The 26,012-nt window shown below is 43.0% G+C and overlaps 1 protein-coding gene across 1 annotated transcript; it reads right to left on the reverse strand.

Moving 5' to 3' along the window:
• Positions 1–674: 674 nt before the first annotated feature.
• On the reverse strand, positions 675–19,526 carry LOC148341748 (uncharacterized). Its single transcript, XM_088287942.1, has 6 exons — positions 19,382–19,526; positions 16,440–16,646; positions 15,316–15,679; positions 4,423–4,693; positions 3,702–4,017; positions 675–760 (listed from the first exon to the last, which is right to left on the reverse strand). The coding sequence occupies exons 1-6, from the start codon at positions 19,503–19,505 to the stop codon at positions 675–677; spliced, it is 1,368 nt and encodes a 455-aa protein (XP_088144068.1). The 5' UTR covers positions 19,506–19,526.
• Positions 19,527–26,012: the final 6,486 nt, after the last annotated feature.

Below are 26,012 nucleotides of genomic sequence, written 5' to 3' on the forward strand. Positions count from 1 at the left end.
TAGCTTCAAAACAAAAATAACAATTTCAAAAATTTCTTTTGCAATATTCTAATTACTTCACGTAGATTGGGGAATTTCAAAATAAATGTGATTGGAGAACATTTTTTTCCCTGGTAGTCAGGAGGATAAATGAAAAAAAAAGTCGTGTATTTTTAAATGGCCTAATATATGTTGGGGTCGCTGTCCGGCCGAGGCCGGAAGCGAAGAGTGAACTCCACAAACGCTGACAACAAGAGGAGTTTCAGACCAGATGTTTATTGGGGCCGACAGAGAACAATCAATCCATACTTTCACTAGGGCATGGACTAGGGAACAATATAGATTTAGATATATATTTATAATTACAAACGCCGCGAGCGACGAGAACAGAAAACGCTGGCGGACCGAGTCGCGCCAGGAAATCAAAACGAGGTTAAACTTAAAGCGCTTGCCAAGCAAGGATAAACTACAAAACGAGAATGGTCTTACCACAGAAGGGAAGGAAGAGTCCAAATAACGAAACCGAGAACCAAGGGCGAGCCGAAAAGTAGCTGAACAGAAAAGTACTATGAGCGAGCAAAACAAGACACGGAACAACATGGAGCAAACGTGAGCAGTAACTATGATCATGAGCATTGCAGGAAAATTATCCGACGCCGAGCGATCCTCGGCGACGGCTTAAGTAGTCCCATTAATCAGCAGGGGATGAGCATCAGCTGCGTGGCTGGGCGCGTCTGCCCGGTGACGCGCGGCGAGGAGCACGCGGAGGGTACGCCCTCTGCTGGACAAAGAACAGACGGATCATGACAATATAGATATGGGAAGTAATTCTCTTTATGAAACTATGAAGGGACTGGAGCTCACAGAAGTGACCAGTCTTGGTTCTGAAGTTCCGATGTAACCAGATACTGCCCTGAGAGAAAATAGGCCTGAGCATTGTTTATGGTGGGGGCAATTCTCTCGCCAGGTCAGTGACCTTCCAGGGTATGGAAGTAATTTAAGGTGCCTTCAGTGAAGTCCTACTTGAATGAATCCACATCAAAATACCATCATTTATGACACCACGGCTGGACAAATAATATCCAGAAACACACTTACGCACCACTGAGTGAGTGTTGGACGATATAGCTTCTCTTGAAAGGTCCGACTTGAAAATGTCCTTGCAAGTGGATCTGAAATTAAATCCACACTTTTCCCTCCTTCGACCATTGTGGTTTAAAAAAAAGCAAGAATATATTTTAGATTTTCGAACGGTCGCCAGTTACGACTTTTTGGTGTGTTGATTCGGCATCGCGCCGCCCCCTCACAAGTGAGTATCCAATCACAAAACGCGTTCATCACTCTCAGCGTAAGGCCAGCGAAAAGGCTCACTGTAACCAAATCGTGATCTGATTGGCTTTCGCAACCGTCGAACAAATATGAAAGCTCATTGACTTTGACAGAAGAGATGCTCGCACAATTGCATCTTAAGGCCTCGGAATGCATAATGCGCGCTCCCCGTATTGTGAAACCTGCCTGGCAACACGAGCTAGCAGAATTCCGATTGGATTCAAAACCCTCACCTAAAAATACAACGCTCAGCATTGAAGGCCCAACACTGAGTTACTTAATAGCCTAAATTAAACTTTACTTTCATCAATAGAGTTAAAGTTATGCTTTATTGTAGGTGTTATGTAATTAATAGTGAAGGATTGTATTACGATTGCTGGCATTATTTTAAACACTTACGGGACAAAAGGTCAGGTTCATATTTACTGAATATGTTCAACATTGATTGAACAAAAAGCATTTATCAAATTAAAGTAGAAGTACAGTGCATCGATAAGATTGACTGGTATTGTAGTCATGGTGTTTACTGATGCATTCGTATGCTAAATTTTTATGACTTAGTTTAAATGTAAGACCTCAAACTTGCACACATAGAATTTTATGACCCACACTCTCATTCAGAACAAACAGATTCAGTCTGCTCAGCTCAAACTGATGACAAACCAGATAGCACTTCATGGAAAATACGACAAAACACATTCTCCACATAGGCCATCGAAGATTCAAACATATCAAGTTGGGCCGGGAGGACGTCACAGGGACGCGATCAGGAACACCAAAAACATAATTTGATCTGGGAAAACATACACCACACAATCTGTACACTGACGAGATTACAGGGGAATGTGAGCAGGAGAGACGGAGAGACTGCCGCCTGCCTGAGAAGGTGAGCCTTGGACGTGGACCGGGGGAAGGAGGAAGGACGACCGATTCAACCTACATGACCCTTGACAAAGAAAACCTCCTATAAAATGTGAGGCTGGGCTGAGATCAGCGCGACATTTTTCGATTGTGCTCGTCCGAGAACAGTTTCTCGTTAGATTAAGAAAAAGCCGCCCAGATATCTGTATTTGTACTATTTCCTGAACTCAAGAAATCGAAGAAACTAAAATATCGCAACCCTAATCAGCTGTTGTTGAGTCTTTTTTTGACCCTTTTCTTCTTGAGTACAAAAAACGAACACGCATTGGAGTAAGTTTGGCTTTTCAGGTTCATTTACGAAATATTTCTCGTTTTCTCGGTGGCTCAACGCCAACATTTTTGGTGACCCCGACGTGATTTTCTCAAAAAGGGAGTCCTTGCGGCTTGTACTTCACACTCTACAATATTCCAGGCCTGGACAATCAGAACAACGGTAGGGGAGAGCCTGTTTATTCAAAGTCTCCTGATTTGTTATATTGTAGAGTGGAAAGACGTGGCCGATTATTAGACCGTTAAATTTTGTCAGTGGTTCTGGATATATTGTTTCTGGACTTCAGGAATGCTTTGTATAGAATGTAGATTGCGCATGGATTACTAGTAATATTGGAAGCGTACGCAGGTGAAATAAGTAGGGGGCTACTGTTGTCGGCCGGCAACAGAAATTAGCACCCGGAGTCAAAAAGGGGGACTCCTGCTCTGGCAGTCGAAGAAGGGGATGCACAGCTGACTAGCAGAACGTGTGCACGGCGATCCCAATAAAGTGACGCTCAGTATAGTTAGTATAGTATAGTATATAAGTGGCCTGAGGCTGGGAAAGATTGGATCTTTCGGACCGCCATTATTTGTCGCTGCAGAGGCATACACGGTGGAGGGAAGTGCACAGCTGACGAGCTGATGGTCGCACTGCAACCTCAAAAAAGAGTGCGCAGTCACGGTAAAAGAGCGGGCAGTCACGGTATACGTGGTTGACCGAGGTGCGGAGCGTTCCGGTTGCTGGAATATAGAATAGATTTTAAGGTGTTCCGATATTGTTGACAGTTTCTTGATTTCAGGGTGTTCCAATGTGGTTCACTTGCTCTGTTGTGTGTTTGTGCTGTTGTCTGAATGTTAATTGTGACATGTATTTGTTGTGCAATTGTCTATACGTTGTGTGTGTCCCGTGGCAATTTGTGGCCCTTGCTGTAATGCGTTCTACTGGGTTGTTGTGTCCCATGTTTATAATTCCCGGGTCTATGTCTTATGATGCTCAATTGGTTTAATGTTAGGGTGTGTAGGAGAAAGTAGAGTGTTAATGTCTGGTGAGTGATGATAAAAAGGAGAGAGTGGGGTTTGCGTCCCACACTCACAACAAAACATGCTTAAAGTAACGTGTGGTGCATACAATATATCGTGTGAAAGTTCAAGCGATCGTGTGAGTGAATGCAACCCTGAAGCAGAACAGAACACTTTGTAGACCGGGGCGGGACGCCGACGGCGGTCAGCGATCCGCCGATTGCGCTCGGCGGTGCAGGACAGGGCCGCCCTGGCCTCCCTCCAGACGCAATGCGCCCGCTTAAGATGGAACTGGATGGACGGAACCTCCACCACCCCCTCCTGGGATGGAAACAGCGGAGGCTGGTAGCCATAGGCGGTCATGAAGGGGGAGCGCTCCGTGGCAGACGAGACCAACGTGTTGTGCGCATACTCCACCCATGGCAGATGGTCGGCCCACAAGGATGGCCGATCGAGACACATCCACCGCAGAGCAGCTTCCAGGTCCTGATTTGTCCTTTCAGACTGTCCATTGGACTAAGGGTGGTACCCGGATGACAGGCTTGACGTAGCCCCCAGGGACCGGCAGAATCGCTTCCACACCCGGGACACGAATTGTGGGCCTCGGTCGGACACCAAATCCGTCGGGATTCCGTGAAGCCTAAAAACATGAAGCACAAGCAGGTTGGCCGTCTCTAGGGCAGACGGAAGCTTAGGCAAGGCGACGAAGTGAGCAGACTTGGAGAAGCGATCCACAATGGTGAGTATGACGGAGTTGCCCCGAGAGGCAGGCAGACCCGTGACAAAGTCCAGGGCTATGTGTGACCAAGGTCGTGGAGGTATTGGCAAGGGGTGCAGAAGCCCCGCTGGAGGCTCATGCGATGCTTTACTCGATGCACAGATGAGCCCGAGGGTACGACGAACCCCGGGATGGCATGCCACCTTGGAGGATTGGCCCCACTTTTGTACTTCTGTGCGAAGTTGGGCCGGCACAAATAACCGGCCCACTGGGCACCCGGACGGGTTGTTGGCATCGTCCTGTGCCCCTTGGATTTGTTGCTCTATCTCCCCCTGCAAGGATCCCACCAAGCAATGGTCTGGCACCACGCTGTCAGGTCCCGGCCTTTCCTCCACTGGATCATGGATGCGTGACAGGGCGTCCGGCTTGGTGTTTTTGGACCCAGGGAGATATGTTAAGGTGTAATTGTATCGGCTGAGGAGCAAGGACCAACGTGCTAGGCGAGGATTAAGTCTTTTTACAGTCCGGATGTATGAGAGATTCTTATGGTCAGTGTACACGGTGAACGGTTCTATGGAGCCTTCTAGCCAGTGTCTCCATTCTTGAAGCGCGAGGACCACCGCCAACAGTTCCCGATTCTCCACATCGTAGTGGCCTCACTGAGCCGGCGGGATAAGAAGGCGCAGGGATGGAGTCTCTGGTCGACTGGAGAACGCTGAGATAGCACCGCCCCCACTCCTGAATTAGAAGCGTCCACCTCTACAACAAAAGGAAACTCAGGGTTAGGGTGACGCAATATAGGCGGGTTGGTGAAGGCTCGTTTGAGGCCACGGAACGCGGTTTCAGCCCTTTGATCCCAGATAAAGATTGTCTTGACGGATGTGAGACGAGTGAGGGGTAATGCTTGGTGACTGTAATTCTAAATAAAGCGGCGGTAAAAATTCGCGAAACCCAGGAAACGCTGCAGCTGTTTAGGGTTAGTGGGTGTCGGCCAATCTACCACAGCGCGGGTCTTGGCCGGATCGGCCTAATTCTTGTGTAACTCACACTTCTCCACCTTGACGTACAACTTGTTTTCAAGTAAACGTTGCAAGATGGCCCGGACGTGTCGTTGGCGTTCTCCACGGAATTCAAGAAGATTAAAATGTCATCAAGAGAAACAAAACAACAGACGTTCAACATATCTCTTAAGACGTCATTGATTAGGCTCTGAAAAACTGCGGGGGCATTGGTCAATCCGAAAGGCATTACCAAATATTCAAAATGCCTAAAGGACGTCTTGAAGGCTGTCTTCCATTTATCCCCCTCGCGTATTCTCACCAAATGGTAAGCACTTTGTAAATCTAATTTGGAAAACACTGTTGCTGATTGCAACGGAGCAAAAGCAGAGTCCAGCACCGCAAGTGGATAGCGATTTTTAACCGCAATGTGATATCGTTCAGACTCTTGTAGTCCACACAAGGGCGTAATGTCTTATCCTTCGTTTCTACAAAGAAAAATCCATATCCCACCGGGGATTTTGAAGGCTGAATCAATCCCACCGCAAGGGAGTTGGTGATATATTCTTTCATTGCTGTTTGCTCGGGCTGGGATACTTATACAGGCGAGCAGAAGGAAGGGTCGAGTTCGGAAGGAGCTCGACGGCGCAATCATATGGAAGGTGCGGGGGTTAGGATTGAGCCCTATCTTTGCTGAAAAGGGAGCGGAGGTCATGATAAACTTCAGGAACATTATCTAAGCAAATAATTTCAAGTGGCGTGGCACGGGTACTTAGTCCTTCTTCCACTGAGCGTAAACAATGGGCATAACAATAAGGGCTCCAATTTTCAAAAGACAGCCTACCCCAATCTATTACCGGTTTGTGAGACCTCAACCAGGGTAACCCAAGAACAATCGGGGCTGCTCTGGAGGGCATGACAAAAAAAGGACCATTTCTCTACGTGGTTACTTGATAATTTTAAGGTTAACGTTTGCGTTACCCGTTTAATATCCGCCAGGAGTCGCCCGTCGAGATCGCAAACTCTCTCGGGTTTTCCTAATTCTCTGACCGAGCAACCTAATTTAGCGACCAACCCGGGGTCAATGAAACAATCATCCGCTCCCGAATCAACGAGGGCACGAATGTGGATACTAGTACTTAGTCCAATAATTTCCCCGTCCATCTCAAGTCTTTTAGTGTCCCCAGGTCGTAAGTCCATTTGTCCTCTGACCTCGAGGCTTGAGTTCTCTTCCCCGGAGTCGGGGTGCTCGAGGTGGCGGATAGCCGACTTACAGAATTATCCTTGCTTCTGTGGTGGTGCCCGGCGTGAGGGTCGTGTCGGACATGAAGACACCCGGTGGCCCAGTAAGCCGCAGTAGAAGCAAGACCCCGACCTGAGCCATCGCTGTCGTTCCACCGCATCCAGCCGACCTCCTCCCAGCTGCATAGGTTCATCAGAAGGAAGAGGCACTAGGACCCGGGGGTGCGCTGGCTCAGTGTGAAGCTGCTCTGCTCCTCTCTCTCGGGTTCTCTCTCTCAGGCGTTTGTCCAGACGGATCGCCAGGCTGATGAGCTCCTCCAGTGATGCCGTAACCTCGCGGACGGCGAGCTCATCCTTTAAAGCCGAGTTTATTCCTCGGCGGAACACGGTTCGTAAGGCACAGTCATCAAAACCACTTTCCGCCGTGCAAATGCGTAAAGAAATGGAATAGTCGGCCACCGATCAGCTGCCCTGAGTGCAATCTAACAGTTCACCTCCAGCCTCCTTTCCCTCAACTGTGTGATGGAATGCCCGCTGAAACTCAGGAAAGCAGGGAAAGAAGACCGGAGGTCTGGTCGGGCATTGCTCACAGCCATGGCCCAAGCACTAGCTTGGCCAGTCAATAGACTCATCATAAATGCTACCTTGGTGCTGTCATGAACATTCGTGAGGGGCTCTTGATCGAAATTTAACCTACATTAATGAATAAACTCCCCACAAAGGCCAGGTTCCCCCCCATAATGGGAGGGGTGAGGTAAATTTGGCTCGCGACTGTGGTAGCCGGGCGGGAGAGCTCCGGTCGCAAAGGCAATCGGGTCGGAACCCGAGACAGTGCGTGATAGCAGGCTACCTATGAGGGCATCGAAATTCTCAAAACGGTGGGCCAGCTGGCCAACTGCGTTGCGGGAGTCCGCAAGCTCAGTCTCCTGCTGTCCCACCAATCGTCCTTGGCTGGCCAGAGCCTTGTAAATCTTCTCTGTGTCCGCAGAGTCCATGGTCGGAATATTTTGTGATGGTATTTTCCATCACAGCTGGAAAATAGGATCAGGACTCTTCAAGCGCAGACACAGAGAAATTAATTTTAACAAAGATATTTATTTTTACAAAAACAGGAACATTATATATATATAAAATCATACGCAATACCGACAAAGTGCAACTAAAGACACGAGTGGAAAAACTGACACCAGGGGAATAACGACGGGAACGAAAAAGGCTTGCAAAAGGCAAGGAACAAAATGAACAAAAATCGCTTACCACAGAAGGGCAAGGAAAACCAATTGATGAGCGAGCTCAACCGAGAAAATCAATAAAAGAAAACGGAAACACTAACAATGAACGGGAACAAGTTACACGGAATGCAATAACAAGGTGTCTAGAATTCACAACTTGGGACATGAGCAAGATGACTATTCCGACGCTGAGTAGTCAGCGTGGAGTGTTTAAATAGTGCAGTAATCAATGACTTGACGAGTGACAGGTGCGTGGCTGGTGGGCGAGTCTCTCCAGCCATGACGACATGAACAGGAACAAGCGCTGGAAGGAAACGCCCCCACTCCAGCTGGGCAAACACAAAACAAAAACATGACAGGATAAGACGGACCATGACACAAAAGGATTAGGTTTTTGGGAAAGGTTTTACTTGAAACATTTTCTGATCATGTTTAAAGAAAGTCTTTAGAACAGGAGATGTTTCGCAATTGATGAGAGGTTTGCCAAGTATAAAGTTGGATTAAATAGTTTGGCAGCTGATTTATGAACTGATGTGTATCAAATGTAACAAAGGTGGACGACAGATGTTTTATGACTATGCGACCAGCCCTGACATGACAACTTTTAAGGGACAAGACAGCATTCCATAAATACCAGACTAACATCCGCATTTATGAGCTGTTTGACGTCACAGGTGCAGGATCGTCAGCTACGTCCAGGAGGAACAGGAGAAACGATTTCACGGGGACTGAATGGGAAAATCCACAAACGCACAGTGGGATTTAACATTTTTGGACATAAAGAACATACAACTTAATTGATATAGCGCATTCCACTTTCAATATTAGGTAATAAAGTAATTAATAGAAGATTAATAAAATTTGCAGGAAATTAGAAATAAACAAACACTAAAACATACAAGAGACACCGAAAGAACAGCAGAACGGCGACAATCTTATTAAAATGTAAATTTTTAAGCAAAGGGAGTATGATTTTGGGATAGGTTTTAAGTGAAATATTCTCTGAACATGTTGAAAGAAAATCCTTTGAACAGGAAATACCTAGCAATTGGAGATTGGTTTACCAAATATAAAGTTGGATTAAATAGTTCTGAAGATGATTTATTAACTGATGTGTATTAAATGTGACAAAGGTAGACGACAGACGTTTTATGACTGTACGACGCGAACTCTGACATGACAAATTTTAAGGGACATGACAGCATTCCATAAATGCCAGACTGCTAACATCCACATCTATGAGGTGTTTGACGTCACAGGTGCAGTATCATCAGCTACGTCCTGGAGATACAGGAGAAGCGACCTCACGGGGACTGAATGGGAAAATCCACAAACACACAGTTGTAAATTTTGGCATACGCTGGCTAAATTGAGGCAAAATTAAGGTTCTGCCAGCACAAATCTCAGTGTAATCAAGGCGGACGCGCCGAGGGAAAGGTTTCTGTGTGGAATTGGAAAGTATCTTTTTGGTGAATGAAAGTGTGACAGAAAAAGTGTTTGTATGTCTAAGTGGTTTGAGTGAATGTTTAAGGGACGGGCCTCAGGAAAGAAACCTGATTGAGGGCACCGGTAAGCCCAAACACCACGTAGGATGCAATGGACGGACAGGCCTGATCAACCTGAATCCCTATTGCACTCCCAAGTACTGATTTTCAAATTGTTATTGGAGACAGATTGGACTAATCAAATTCAAGCATCAAGTGAATGATTGATTGACATTATTACACAAAATTTATGCAAAACTGAAATTTTCAGAAGGGAGGTAATTTACCCCTTCTCACTGGCAAGTGCCACTCCTCCAGTTCTCTCCACAGGTTTGAGGTGACATATGACGTGTGTGACCAGAAGGTCGGAGAACGCTTCAAATAGCACCGCATCACGCCCATCCCGGAGTTTCTCCTCAACAAGGAGGGAGATATAAGATATTCTAAGTTAGGTTCCATGAAAACAGATTAAGATATAGTTGTTGCTTTAGCCTGCTCATGTGCTCCGCAGTTTTAATATTCACATTGGGTGCACGAATAGATAACACACACCTAGTCCAGGATAGAGCAGAATTTTGTTGTATTGTTAAGACTTTTCCATAATATACGGCACCACAGCGGTGATACTTGAGGTTAATTTCAGTTAAGTTGGCGGTGGCGCTGTTTTTATGAAAATTACTCACTTAACGCAAGGGTAGGTTCTTCGTAGAGGGGATTACAGAGTTACATGCGGGACAAAATTTACTTGTCAGGAACTGTCCTCACTTGAGGCCGAGGCCAGACCTACAGACCAGCATGACGGTCACCGGCTGAATGGGGACACCTCAGGTGAGATCGGCCGTGCCGTGCATCAGATATTTCTGGCCCCGTTGGGGCCGATGTTGCTGTATCTTTTAGGTGGGGAGCAGAGGAGACAGGCCTGGTCTATGTGGCCAGGGCGAGACGTGAATGGAGTGAGACTTCCGGCAGTGACCCGTCCAATAATGTCGTCATTCCGCAGCTGTTCCAGTTGGCCGTCCTCACGGCGTGTCCTTCCGGTTCCGGACATCATGTGAAACAGTCCATCAATGAAAAAATGCTAATCAGTCTCAGGAGAACACATTTTTTTTTACATCATTTTGCACGACATCAGAAAAGGAAAATGTGGGATTGGATTAAGGAGTGTTACTAAAAATTGTTGTACTTGCATGTTTAGGAGGCCAAGAGAGATAAAAAAAAGGGGGGGGGGCAGCTAATGCATGCAGCTCCCATTGCACCTGCGCCTTCCGCTTCTGCTGCTCCTAGGCAATGTTCGGGTGACGCGGCACCACAGCAGACTGGCTGTCCGTACCCGGCCAGTCAACGAGGTCGGGATTGCAGTAACAGAGGTAGGGGTGGTTATAGACGGGGGTTGTGAGTGGGGTGTGCTCTTGCTGCGGGGTCACTGGGTGATGAGCTGTCCATACCGAGCCACTTTCTGGAATGTGCCATCCTCTGGTCCGGTGCCATTCCTGTCGCCCAGAGCTCAACCAGCGCAGGGGGCGCCACCGTTACCCACTCCCAACGCACTCTTGACACCAACCCGCTGGTACCCCATTCCATGACAGGGGGCCGCGGAGCATATGTGGTGCTCTCCTCCATTCCACTGGCTGAACTGAAACATCTGAGGGCAGCTCTGAAACCTGGTTCTCCATCCTCCCGCGGTGGGTATGCCCTGTTCCTGATCCAACCTCCACCCATTCACCAATTGACCCAGTACATTGTACACTGCACACATGATTTGGTTTATCAAAATGCATTCATCCAAATTTAGTCAGGAGTTCATCTTGCATTAGGATTATATATGTGTTATGTCTACCGGCGTTGCCTCGCATGCGTGCCTTGTCCCTGAGCAGCAGAAATGGTATGAATTGTTTACTTTCGCTGAGCCACAAATCACATTGACTATTGATGCGCGTCTTCATACTAAAGATCTAGGCCCCATGGTAAAGCGGTGTGTCGAGGCGGTTGGCTGGGTTCAGACGTCTATTACGAATGTTGAATACTCTGCGTCACTAACAGGGTATCATACTTCAGCACCCACTACAAATTCTTCGGTTTTGGGAACGTGACTAAATTTCAAAATTTCACGAAGCGGGTCACTCGGGAGAGGTAGCTTTGTGTGCGTCTCTGCCGGAGGGGTTGTGGACACGAGGCCCGACTGATTTTGGGCTCTGCTCCACAGCTCCCTCAATTGTTTTTCTGTCTCTACACCCTCCCCCAGTTGACAGAATCAGAGTTGGCACAGCCTGGAGGTGGAGGGAGGCATTCGGGAGACAATAGGAGGTGAAGACTGCAGCGGTTCTTGGAGCTGTCTACGTCTTGGAGAGCACCTATTCTTCCCGTAAAAAATGGTTTAATTTGGTATCTGCGTAATTCTAGTTTGGGATTTTTATTTATTTATTTATCATAAATGGTTACTATTTCATTTGGTTTGCTTTAAAGATTTGCCAAAAAACTGTAAAAATTGGAGCGTTAGCTCAGGGCTTAATTTATAATCTCGAGACAGTTAGATATTTGAACTCAGTGAACTAAATTTTCTTTAATTCATGTCGGGGGGCTCGCCTTACAGCGAGGAGGAGGTGGACCCAAAAGGCGAGGAGGCCAAGAGGTGGGTAACGTGAAGGGAATTTATTAAATGAAACAAACAACGTGGCAGGGTGCTAGGTATCAAGGGCAACCAAAACGTGACTAACAGAAAAGGAGGACGAGGAACAGAAGCCGGGGCAAAACGCTGAGGGACGTAACGGGAACGAGGACGTGAACAAGAGCATGAGCTTGACAGGAACAAACGTGGTCGTGGAAGTCCGGAAAGTGTGGCAATGACCCGACGCTCAGTAGTTGGTCTGGGAAGCTTAAATAGTCCGAGTAATCAGGGGAGCAGATGGGAATCAGGTGCGTGATGGTTGACAGGGAACAGGTGCGTGGCTGGTGAGGATGAGACGGCTGAGAGGGAAACGCCCCTACACAGCTGACAAAACAATAACAGAAAAGCACATGGCACGAAGGAGGGAAGAAAATAACAACAAACACACTGACATGCCCGACACGGGTCATGACAATTCAGGAATAATTTGCCCATCTTGCAAAGCCAAATTCTAACATTGTGCCATATTAGCTGGATATCATTAGGACATTATTGCGAACCAACACTTCTGGATTGTGGTGATTATCGGCACAACTAAATGTATACGTTGTAAAATTGTTTCTGGGGGCAATGCCTGTGAGGATGCCACTGTCTAGATTATATACAAAGAAAGCTTTTACAACAGTCTGGGAATTGAAATAGATATAGATATAAAATTTGGTGGGTCTACGTTAATTACAATATCTTATTCAAGTGCCTGATACAAGCTTCACAAACAAGTTTAAAAAGGTGATTGAGTGCAATTAATGGTTACCAGACGAACAAGTGTGACTGCACATAGACGAGAATGCAAGTCAGTAAATAAAGACACACAAGCTTGCAGCATCACGTTGCCAGCGTGACTTCTTAAGATAGAAGACAGAACATTACATGGTACCAGGTCGCGGGTCAAGAAAAGGACTGACGCGAGATGGACTCCGTAAGGCCACCAGAAGCGCTAAAAATGAAGGGAAATCTGGACGCGAGTTGGCGGGCTTTCAAGCAACAATTCCTGCTCTACCTTGCCGACGTGGGAGTCGGAAACAGAGCGGACGAAAGAAAAATAGCCCTTTTGCGAACCAATGCCGGAGGCCATCGAGGTATTCAATGAACCCGAAGATAAAGACAAGTTTGAAAAGGTCCTGTGGATTTAATTAATAATAATAATAATATTCCCTTTATTAGTCCCACAATGGGGAAATTCGAACCCAGGCCTCCTGGGGAGACTGGGTCCTGAACGCGGCGCCTTGTAGATACACTTGCAAAGACATTTTCAAGTCGGACCTTTCAAGAGAAGCTATATCGTCCAACACTCACTCAGTGGTGCGTAAGTGTGTTTCTGGATATTATTTGTCCAGCCGTGGTGTCATAAATGATGGTATTTTGATGTGGATTCATTCAAGTAGGACTTCACTGAAGGCACCTTAAATTACTTCCATACCCTGGAAGGTCACTGACCTGGCGAGAGAATTGCCCCCACCATAAACAATGCTCAGGCCTATTTTCTTTCAGGGCAGTATCTGGTTACATCGGAACTTCAGAACCAAGACTTGTCACTTCTGTGAGCTTCAGTCCCTTCATAGTTTCATAAAGAGAATTACTTCCCATATCTATATAAGGCCATTTAAAAATACACAACTTTTTTTTTTATTTATTTCAATGTATATTTAAGCTTGCTTATGTAATAATACAATATTTATTCAATTGTTTTAGTATGTAAAATTATCAACAATTTGAACCTTTTTATTTCACACTTGAATATTTCTGAACATATTTGTTCTTTTGAAAATGTGTGCAATTTAAATTATTCCATCCATCCAGCCATTTTCTGCCGCTCATCCAGGGTCGGGTTATTGAATTATTTTTTTAGTATTTTTTATAATTCAATATTTATTTCAAGATCAGGACTCTTCTCAATTAGTTCATTATTTATAAAATGTTTCTATATTTCTTATTAATTGAATTAAGTCTGTAGGTGGTTTCCAATTTTACATTTTAAGATTTTCCTATTTCACTATATAAATAATCCAATGTATAAAAAATATAAAACAGCATGAAAAAAAATATTTGGTATATTTGACAAAATGATAGTTTTTTCCAAAGTGAGATTCTGCTTAGCAACAAACCCCAAACACTTGATAGAGCTCAACCCATTAAGTGTATTTTGCAGAAATTTATTCAGAAAGCATAATATTAAATGTGAGGGGATATTTGAAGAGTTTGAGTTATGTTCAATGGACCATACATACCCGAGCCACCCAAACACAGCAAGAAAACCAGCGCTGACTCCAGTCGCCATCAAGTTGCCAACTCCTGACATACCAAAACCTTTGAGAGAAACTGAGACTATTTGCGTTTCTCTTTCTGGTTCTTTTTAGAGTTCAACTTCTAGTTCGGTTTTTCACCTTTTCACAGTGTAATGAAGGCCAGTTGAGCAAGTGGAACAAGTGATTTTATTGATGACTGTGGAAGGCACCGATTTCATAAGCACCGTTTCTTCTCACACCTTTTCCATTAAGTACGATTAAAAAGACAACTGAAAAGCATAACGTTAACAAATGTTGTTCTAGGCAAAGGCAATTAATTTCATTTATAATGTTTGATATGAAAACAAAAAAAAACGATCATCATCACTCAGACACAATGGTTCTTCTGGCACTGATCACATTGGCATTAAGTCAATAAAAGAGCTTTGAAAAATTCAATTTTTCATATTTTATTCAAAATCAAAATTTACATCTTACCACAAAGAGTCAGTTCCTTCAGTTTTTTTTGTCTTTTTTTAAGCTTCAAGGATCGCAGCAATTCTCCCCAGCACAATCGTGTCTCTCAGCTTCCGGTTTCGTGGCAAATTTTTTAGAACAAACGCTGCAACTGAATGGCTTGTCTCCATTGTGTGTTCTTGTGTGGCTTCGTAAACTTGACCTCACAGAGAAGCCTTTGCCACAAACTGAGCAGGAAAAGGTTTTCTCCAGTGTGTGTTGTTAAATGTGAATTTTGGGAGAAACTCTTGCCACAAACTGAGCAAGAAAAAGGTTTTTCTCCAGTGTGTGTTCTTGTGTGACAAGTTAAATTTGACTTTACAGAGAAGCGTCTTCCACAAACTGAGCAGGAAAAAGGTTTTTCTCCACTGTGCGTTCTTGTGTGGATTGTTAAACTTGAATTTTTAGAGAAGCTTTTACCACAAACTGAGCAAGAAAAAGGGTTTTCTCCAGTGTGTGTTCTTGTGTGACAAGTTAAATTTGACTTTTCAGAGAAGCGTCTACCACAAACTGAGCAGGAAAAAGGTTTTTCTCCACTGTGCGTTCTTGTGTGGATTGTTAAACTTGAATTTTGAGAGAAGCTTTTACCACAAACTGAGCAAGTAAAAGGTTTTGCTCCAGTGTGTGTTCTTGCGTGCTCTGTTAAATTTGCCTTTTGAGAGAAGCATTTTCCACAAACTGAGCAAGAAAAAGGTTTTTCACCACTGTGTGTTTTTCTGTGCCCTTTTAAAGACAGCTTTGAAGTGAATGAGTCAGTGTGACATGCCCTTTCACCTTTGGCTTGCCCATCATCATCATCATCATCATCATCATTAGTATCATCATCGTCATGAGCGTCTGATAATGTGTCCTCATTATGTGCTTGTGATGGCCCCCAGTGGTCTTCATCACCTTCTGTTGTCACGTGATGACTTGAGCTGCTGCTTGTAGGCTCCGGCCCTCTGTTGTCCTCACTCTCATTCTTGTTTTCATCTTCAGTCTTTATAGGGAGAACGTTCACTGGTGACTTGTTGATCTCCTCCTCCTCCTCCTCCTCCTTTTTGATGTGAGTCAAGTCTGGCTCCTCTTTCACAGAACGGAGACCGTTTTCACTGACGTCTGGAGAAAGACAAATTTGGTTTGGTCAAGTCAAACCTCAGGCGGCGACTTTGTCTTATTTTCTACCGTGCTATCTTGACTTGTGCCTGCCGCATACGGAGCAATGCGTGCGACCTCAACTTGGACCCGACCATGGGGGCATTTCACAAAATTACGTCCTACAATGTAAACCTCCCTTTAGCAGCACAACAGTGATAAACGAGCATTTAAAAAGGAAGCACGTTGCGGCTGATGCCCGATTTCATTCCTGACATAGTCACAGACGTTTCTGGAATATGTATTCTAATTCAACTAATATACACCAAAATATTTTTTTAGAGTTCACTGAATTATTTTGGAACTGCAATGATGCTTAACAGCCATAGGGTGTCAGTAATGAGTAACAAAGTAACACAAGACCTCCCACTGATACATCATCATTCTCATTTGGATAAATTACCAGGAACTATGAGTTGTGGGGGAGATGCAAACCACCTGGGCCACAGGAACTTTATTACCAGGAACTAAATGTTCCTGGACTTGTTGGTAGAAAAGGGGGTTGTGGCGTACTCCCTTTTTAAGCCCATAGTAAGCCAAAGATGCAGATGCATTCCAATGTGCATTCTTGTGTGGATTGTTAAACTTGAATTTTGAGAGAAGCTTTTACCACAAACTGAGCAAGAAAAGGGGTTTTCTTGCCCATTATCATCATCATTGTCATGAGCGTCTGATAATGTGTCCTCACTGTGTGCTTGTGATGGCCCCCAGTGGTCTTCATCACCTTCTGTTGTCACGTGATGACTTGAGCTGCTGCTTGTAGGCTGCGCCCCTCTGTTGTCCTCACTCACATCCTTGTTTTCAACTTCAGTCTTAAAAGGGACAATGTTCACTGGTGACTTGTTGATCTCCTCCTCCTCCTCCTCCTCCTTTTTGATGTGACTCAAGTCTGGCTCCTCTTTCACAAAACGGAGATCGTTTTCACTGACCTCTGTCGGGCACAATAAGACACACACATTTAATTTGGTCAAGTCAAAGGTCAGGCGGCGACTTTGTCTTATATTGTTTCTACCGTGCTACCTTGACTTGTGCCTGCCGCACACGGATTAATGCGTGCGACCCCGATTTGGACCGGACCATGGGTGCATTTCACAAAATTACATTCTACGATGTCAACCTTCCTTTCTTAGCAGCACAGCTGTGATAAACGAGCAATTAAAAAGGAAGCACGTTGCGGCTGATGCCGATTTAATTCCTGACATACTCACAGACGTTTCTGGAAGCGAGCTGAAGTTAGCACACACAGGCTATTGTGTGCGTCTGATGGAAGACCTGTTGTGGGACCCCAACATATTGATGGGGGCCACTGGGGGCCATCACAACATAATGTCATTGATAGAATAGAAATCCTTTAAGTGAAATATGTTTACAAGTTTTTCATTTTGCATTTAGAGATAGTTTCATCGTGGGTACTTTTTGCTTCCATTCTAATCTGTATGCCTAAAAGAATTAAAGGGGCTCTGGTAGGGCTGGGCGATGTGACCTCAAAACCATATCGCGATTAATTGAGGAATTTTACCTCGATAACGATAAATGCACGATAAATTCCCCGTGGACTAAAATCAAAATAAATGCAGGAAATGCGTACTGACTGTTTTTTTTATTGACCAACTGGTACACATTACTTTCAATGAAAAATAAATGTCCAAAAATCCTTTGTATAAACATTCGAAATAGCTTGCTTTGCATGACTTGAACAATGTCACAAAGAAAAAGGGTACCTCTTGCAAAATCTTTTTCTGCAATTAGCTTGCGCCAAGATGCTGTCATGGTGCAAATAATGCCAAACAAAAAAATGGTAAATAAAATGAAAGAAAATGTCAATGCAAGACAAATAAACAAGTGTGCATCATCGGGGAAAATGTGCCGTCTCGAGTACTCTGGTGCGCAGTCGCCACTTGTCGTCTATGTAATGCACAGTTAGGCCCAATCAGGGATCCATGTTGCGACCCGACCACAAGTCGGATGTAGATGCAAAATGCTTGACATGTCTAAGCTTCCGGCCCGATGTTGTCCATATCGAGAAATATGGCTTCCATGGAGCGTTTAAATCCTGTGCGCGCCACTGGAACTAGAGGAGCTTTATCTTTAGCTATGTGCTAGGCTATTGCGTCCTCCTCTGAGACGTTCTCTTGTATGGTGTCGCCTCCGTTAATGGGCTGTTGTCACTTGTCGAACCTTGCTTCTCACTTTGAACTTTCAGCACAGCATGGTTGTGTTGTGGGTGGTGAAAAAGCTTCTGGATGTGATTCGCCAGCTTCGACAGCGACGTCTGTTTTCTTTCTCGATCAGGCGGGTGGAGTCACGTGACTAGAGGCGCTGTAGCGGTTTTAAAGGGGCATGAACATTGCCGCAGACAGAAAAGGCTTTTCTTTTTTTTTTTAAACACTGAATTTACCGACATGGGCAAAATGATTTCGGTCATAGTAATAAATTCCGGTAACGGTAAATTTTCGGTTTATCGCCCAGCCCTAGGCCCTGGCATCATAGTCGCTATTTATTGCATGATTTATGTTTGTGTTTTGTTTGTTTTTTTTTCCCAAACTGACATTTCGCCTGCTAGTACGTTCCAACATTCCCCCTTTTTTTTTTTAATAAAATTTTTGTTTCTAAATAAATTTTAAAACAAAATTACGTGTGAAGAATCAAAATCCCTACACATAAATTAAGCAACAATACTTTCGCTCTGACTTTCATGTTGACATATTTGAATAATGAATGTATATTTTAAAGTTATCCAATATGTATTAAAATTAGACTAAGATACGCCATAATATTATAAGAGTTCCCTGAATTATTTTGTAACTGCAATGATGCTTAACAGCCAAAGGGTGTCAGTAATGAGTAACAAAGTAACAAAAGACCTCCCACTGTTAAGTCATCATTGTCATTTGGATAAATTACCAGGAACTATGAGTTGCGGGGGAGATGCAAACCACCTGGGCCACAGGAACTTTATTACCAGGAACTAAATGTTCCTGGACTTGTTGGTAGAAAAGGGGGTTGTGACATTCTCCCTTTTTCAGCCCATAGTAAGCCAAAGATGCAGATGCATTCCTTGCAGCATGCGCTTGATCACTGATGAGATCCGTGCAACTCTGGATGGATGCATTCAATGTATTTTAAATGTTTTGATGGGGTGAAACTACGCACACGTGCACAAAACAGTGCAGGGCCACCCGAGGTTCATTGACTCTCATACGACCAAGCCAGTACAAAGTTCATAAATAAAAAAAGACCGATACGTACTTGACTTTAAAAAAAAAAAAAACGTAATATTTTGTGTTGTATCCACTAAAATTGATCAACCGCCATTGATGTTTTCGCCGCAGTGTGCACATTTTGTAGAGTCAGGCAGAATTCCTTCCGGAAGGAATTGCTTGAACAAGATATAAAAACCAGAAATTTGAAAATGTAAAATAATCAGTTCAAATTTTATACTGGGAAAACATGGAGTTCACCCCCCACTATTGGTTATTCTTTGGCATTTATTTTCTGCACTGATTTTATTTGGCATAAACAAATGTTTAGAAAACCGACAAGTAAAAGGCAATATTTAAAAATAAAACGGCAATAACCTTGAACGCATTTCCCCAAACAACTTAATGTTGTGATGCATGCAATGTCGTTCTTTACAACGCAAATGAGAGTAAGACGTGTACAAACCTGCTTTGAGTGGCACAACACGAGGCTGGTTGCAAACTTCGTCCAGCAGTTGAAGATGTTGCTCGTTCTCTTCTTTTATTCCAGAAAGTTCATCTTTGTACTTGGGTGTCGTTCTTTCACTCATTTTCAAATGATAACTACAAAAAATCCGCACTTGATCTCTGCTTGGCGATGAGTCATGTGCCTCTTTTTGTTAGCGGCTAGCTAGCTAACAAGCTAAGCAAACTACGCCGAAAAGCATCAACGCGCGAAGATGAGGTTATCGGGACACAAAGACGTAATGAATTATGTCGTAGTCCTTTAGAGTAGCACTGGACATCCTTTGATAAAATTACAGTCAGTTCCACACTAAATCAGAAGAATTTAGCGGTGGTTGTTTTTATTTCGGTGTGGACGGGTCAGTGGATGTGGTCGAGGCCCTTCGGAAGCTGCGCGCTTTCTGATGACGTCATGGTTTAAGCGCGTATTTTTCAAATATATTTCTTTGCCTCTGTGTTTGTTTTTACCCCTGGCTGTTCTATTTTAATATATATTTTATATAATGTTTTAAATCGGTTGATAAAAAAATTAACAAAATAACTAAATTAACGCCACATTGGCGAGTCAGCTTCTACGTCACTTCCGCCTATGCCCCGAGAAGCCGCTGCTGGAACAGCACTGGGACGTTTACGTTTCTCCTACCGAACTTGCAACAATGCTGTGGTTCTCTCGGGCTGCAAGATTGTATGAATATAATGTCTGCATATACTAGCAGTGCTTCTCAATTATTTCACGCCCGCCCCTACCAAGAAGAAAAAGATTTGCTCCCCCCCACCACCAATTTGTTTCTGTCTTTGTGTAGTGATGTTAGATTGTCAATAAAATATCCCTTAACTTACCTAAATTGAAAATAAATATATTTTGAGAACTATTATTGTGAGGATCTCGAAACTCAGTACTCTGTTGTGCAAATATTGATGAGATGCTAAATATATACTCATACGGTTTTTGTAAAAAACGTTATTAACATCAGCAAACCAAACACAGTTATTAATGCCAAAATCCATGCGATGCATCTCATTTGCTTAAGTACTTAGCACCTGCCATGTCACTCAGGATTTCTTCACGCTTGGAAATCTGATAATGTTCTCTTATCATGTTTTCATTCAGATCTTTGGGGTCGAGGCAAACACGTAACTCTGGGAAGTTCCTCTTTTCAACACACGTGATGGAATTTTCTTCCACTTTCTCTATGACTCCGATTGGTGTCATTCTGTTCAGTTCCTTTTTTAATCTATCTTTGAGAGGGGCTGGAACTCTTCTCGGGGCATGTACTACAGGTTTAGCATCTTCCTTGAGCTGTATTTTGTAAGTGTAAGGTAGCGTCCCTTGTCCTTTGAAGACAGAAAAGTATTTGTTCACTATACTCTTACGACCTTCACTCTGCAACACTTTGTTGTTCTTATTGACATCCTTGCTGTTGATTTGGTAAATTATTTTTACCAATCCAAGATCTTCAGATGTCCTGTCTCCAAGGATTGACTCCAGTCCACTTGGCACAATTTTGAACGTTAACTTGTGTTGCCTTCCCTTTGCTGTCACTTTTAGCCTATTGGCTGATTGTTGTAAGTTTTCAATTTCACTGCCTTTTCTGTGACTTTCCGGTTTCTCTTCAAGTGATTTCAAGTCTTTTTCATTAATTATGTTTGCTTTTGCTCCTGTGTCAATTTTAAAAGCAAATAGTGTGCCATTGACAAGCAGTGGTGCAATCCATTTATCTTCTTTTACTGCATTAACAGCATCCTCTGGGTCTCCTATAGTTTGTTGTTGCACATCGCTTTTGTCATATGACACGATTTTGATGAAAAAAGTGTCACTTAGGTAAGGAACATGCTCCAGAAAGACGTTACAACATTACCCTATGTTATTCCACACTGGAATATGTTTGTTAATGATATACCGTGGAAAAAAGTCTGGCTCCAATCAAGCAAATATCTAATCACAAACAAAATTAAAGAAATATCTTTTAAATTGATACATAAATTCTACCCATCCAAAATGTATATAAACAAACTATTTAAGATCGGTATTAACACGGACTGTAGTTTTTGTAACAAATGCCCTGAATCTGTTACTCACTTATTTTGGTATTGCCCTTATGTTCATTTGTTATGGCAGAAATTATGTGATTTTATACATAATAATATTGAAAGTGATATAAGAATTGCTTGGAAAAATGTATTGTTTGGTTTCTTTGAAGATAACATGGACGAAAGAGATGTATATTATTTGATAAATCTTTTGAATATAATGGTAAAATACCATATTCACTCCTGTAAATTTCGTGGAAAGAAACCATGCTTTATTGTTTTTTACAACGATTTTCAACAGTACATCCATTCCATCAAATATTCTTTTAAACAAAAGGCTCATAAAACAATAGAGATCTGCAAAAACTTGAAGGTGTTTATATAGTCCTATTTTTTCTGCCCCAAGCAAGTTGTTCCCTAATATCTTTATTTATTCTTTATTTATTTTATTTGTTTCTATTTCTCCGTTAATCTATCTGTATTTTTACTTAATAGTTATATTATTCTTTTCCACTATATTCATGATCGTTTTCTTGTTCAATTGTTCGATTTACTATAATGACTTTTACATTTGTCTAATTGTTGTATTTTCTGCAGTTTGCAATAAAGAAAAAAAATAAAAAAATAACGAATGCAGGGAGAGAGCCAAGATGGCTGCGACGTAAGAGAACGTATGTTGTTCAGATAGTCAAGGGGTTTTGTGATTAACACCAAGTTATGTAAGTACAAGTTGATTTTTTTTCAGCTTTCACGCATCCAACCTTGTATTTTGAAGTGAGACACGTTTTCTTTGGATGGGAAAGGGAGTTAAAGGGAAGAAAAGGAAGAAAAGCAATAACTTGTCGACAGCGGAGTCCTCAGTCATGCCCAGCGACGACACAACTGCCGCGGTAACAATGGAAGAAGTTGATGGAAATATGGAACTTTCAAGCTTTAAAATGCCCCAGAACGGTACTCCAAAAAAACCGGCACCGAAAAGAGCAAAGTGAAGATGAAGGTGGTATACTAGCGGCAATTAAAGCTCTATCTGCTAAACACGATGAGACCTTTCAGAAAATTTCAACCATTGAGAAAACAACGGAGGCCACTTCACAAGAGGTTGCAAAACTAACTGCGACAGTCCAAAAAGAAAAAGGAGTACAAATGGAGAAGGAAATTAAGAAACTCCAGGCTGAAAATAAACTCCTGAAAGCAAGTATTGCAGAGAGCCATCGCTACAGCCGTCGCTGGTCATTGAAGATTCACGGAATAAAGGAAGAAGACAACGAGAATATCAGGTCCAAAGTTATCACCATCCTGGAGGGAACTGCACCATCCACCCGAGGTTGCTTGAAGGAGGGGATTGACATCGTTCACCGCATTGGACAGAGACGTCCAGACGGTTCGACTCGCTCAACTATAGTCCTGTTTGCTTTGCGACGACACCGGGATGCTGTTTGGAAGGAGGCGAGAGGTTCCAAGTTTCTTCTTGACAACAAGCTGAGGATCACCGAAGCTTTGTCCCCAGAGGATAAAGCTTTGGCCTTTGGTTCAGAAAGCAAGAAAAAGAGGGGAAAAAGCTGTTTTCCGTGGTCCTTTCGTCTTCATAAATGGGAAGAAGATGGACTTTCCACAGGTAACTTAAAATAAATTGGTCTTTTGGACTAAAGTGGGCTAATCCGGAACAAAACTGTAGAATGTTTGAGACTGTGCAGACTTTCATTGGACCCCTTTTGGAGACAATTATTATTTAATGTGAACTTGATTTTAAATAATTTGTTATTTTAATTATTTGGTTGTTTAATAGTTTATTTATAATTTATTTAATTTCTACACTAGTATATTTCGAATACAAGGTTGTTTTGAATTTTTTAGAAAAGATTCGTTTTGATTACAAAAGGTTCCTTATATTTATGTGTGTGGGTGTGCGTATGTGTGTGTGTTTGTTTGTTTTTTTATTTTATTATTTAATTTATTTTTTTATATATCTTCTGTCTTACTTATTTATATATATTAATATACACATTTTATTTAATTATTATTCATTTATTTATTTATTATTTATTTATTTTCTTTTTTATATATTTATTTATTATTACTAAACTCTTCTTTTTTCTTTTTTTTCTTCAAACCATTCCTATACTTTGTTGCACTAATCACTCGTCCTACAACTGTCTGACATCTTCAATCACTAAATAGTCTACACATACTTTAGATCCTTTATTCTTCAAATTTGTTTAACTCACGATTGTGCTGTGAGAGCAACATGTTCTTTTACTAAATGCTTAGATAATTTAAATGGTTGTTAATCGCCACCTCTTAAGATCTTTATTTTCTAAAAGCGCATTTCTTGTCTGGTATTTCAAAATTTCAAGTGTTCTACTCTGTTTTCATGGATCATTTGTTTAAGTCTCTTAATGTTGTGTCCTTAAATGTTAAAGGTCTGAGGGATATTACTAAGCGTAAGGCAATTTTTTTGTTTTGTAAAAAATCAGAAGCTGACTTAATTTTACTTCAGGAAACACATTCTGGCGAGTCAGACGTTAATTTTTGGAAAACACAATGGGGAAATCTATCTTATTTTAGCCACGGCACTAATCATTCTGCAGGGGTCTTGATTTTCTTGCATAAATTCAAGGAAGAAGTTCTTGAGACAATATCTGCTAGTGATGGTAGATGGATTCTGTTGATAGTTAAACAAGACAATGCTAAATTTATCATTTGCAACATATACGGATTTAACTCTCACAGTCTTAATAAAATATTATTTGAATTAATAAATTTAAAATTAAAGGACCTCAACAAAAAATACCAAGGAGCTGTCACCATTATTTGTGGAGATTTTAACGAGTGCCCAGACGACACAAAGGATCGATATCCTCCTAGATTATCCCAGAGATCAACAAATAACCTTCTGTCATTACTTTGCTCTAATCTCTCCCTGACTGATGCTTGGCGATTTTTTTAACCCCAATGTGGTGGAATTCACTTGGTGTAATAGAAATGCAACACTGAAATCTAGAATAGATTTATTTTTAATATCATCTATTCTTCAATTTGTAAAAGAAGTTCATCATCAATATGCCCCATTAACAGATCACATGCAAATAATTTTAAAATTGGGTAAAACCCAAGAAAACTGTTAGGTTGAAGATATATTTTATCCCATATTTTACTCTATTAGTATTGCAAAAGAATTGTTCCACAGCGTGACCTATGTTTGACCATATGGATGAGAAGACTTCACAGAGAAGCGGATGCCTGAGGACTGGATCAACGTCTGCAACATCAAAAGAGGTGTGCCGAGACACACCTCTGAAACAAAAGGACTGAGACATTTAGTACCAGAGCACTAAAAGGCATATCTGCCTTTTCAATCAGTGGATGACTGCCATTGATGTCTGTCTTTCCTCTTGTGTCTGAGATGTTTACATATTCCTGCTGGTGCTCCCCCCTTCACCCCTTAGTGCAAATACGTTGTATTGTTAGGGACTTCCCTAATAAAATAGAGGGCTCGGCGGAGTGTGCTCCAGAACGAAGTTGGAGATGTAACTGAGCACACCTCCGTTCGTTCTCCTCGCGAGTAAAAGATCAACTCTTGTCTTCCTTCCATTCATTTAGCCTATGTTCAGTGAATGCTTAGGTGATTAAACCTGACAGTATTCAACATTCGTAATAGACGTCTGAACCCAGCCAACCGCCTCTACACACCGCTTTACCATGGGGCCTAGATCTTTAGTATGAAGACGCGCATCAATAGTCAATGTGATTTGTGGCTCAGCGAAAGTAAACAATTCATACCATTTCTGCTGCTCAGGGACAAGGCACGCATGCGAGGCAACGCCGGTAGACATAACACATATATAATCCTAATGCAAGATGAACTCCTGACTAAATTTGGATGAATGCATTTTGAGAAACCAAATCATGTGTGCGATCATATGTACAGTGTACAATGTACTGGGTCAATTGGTGAATGGGTGGAGGTTGGATCAGGAACAGGGCATACCCACCGCGGGAGGATGGAGAACCAGGTTTCAGAGCTGCCCTCAGATGTTTCAGTTCAGCCACTGGAATGGAGGAGAGCACCACATATGCTCCCCCCAACGGATGTGCACAGTCAAGTTCAGTCCCATCCGGAAATGCCACTCGAATTCCAGTGTTCGTTCAGTCAATGGCAGTGACTCATGCAATCTCGAGAGTCCACAAGGAGGATCGTGTTGTTACTCACTGGGAGATGCGGAAAGAGCTCACAGCGCGTGGAATATTTCACCCCAGTATCAAGCACCATCGAAAACTTGTCCATCCACCGTCCCCTGAATGCAGGGACCTGCCAGTCCTCGAACGCTAAAGCTCCGCGGCCCCCTGTCATGGAATGGGGTACCAGCGGGTTGGTGTCAAGAGTGCGTTGGGAGTGGGTAACGGTGGCGCCCCCTGCGCTGGTTGAGCTCTGGGCGACAGGAATGGCACCGGACCAGAGGATGGCACATTCCAGAAAGTGGCTCGGTATGGACTGCTCATCACCCAGTGACCCCGCAGCAAGAGCACACCCCACTCACAACCCCCGTCTATAACCACCCCTA

The sequence above is a fragment of the Idiotropiscis lumnitzeri genome, chromosome 2 (genome assembly GCF_059441095.1).
Source record: "Idiotropiscis lumnitzeri isolate Australia: NSW breed Sydney's pygmy pipehorse chromosome 2, RoL_Ilum_1.0, whole genome shotgun sequence".
Lineage (NCBI taxonomy): Eukaryota > Metazoa > Chordata > Actinopteri > Syngnathiformes > Syngnathidae > Idiotropiscis > Idiotropiscis lumnitzeri.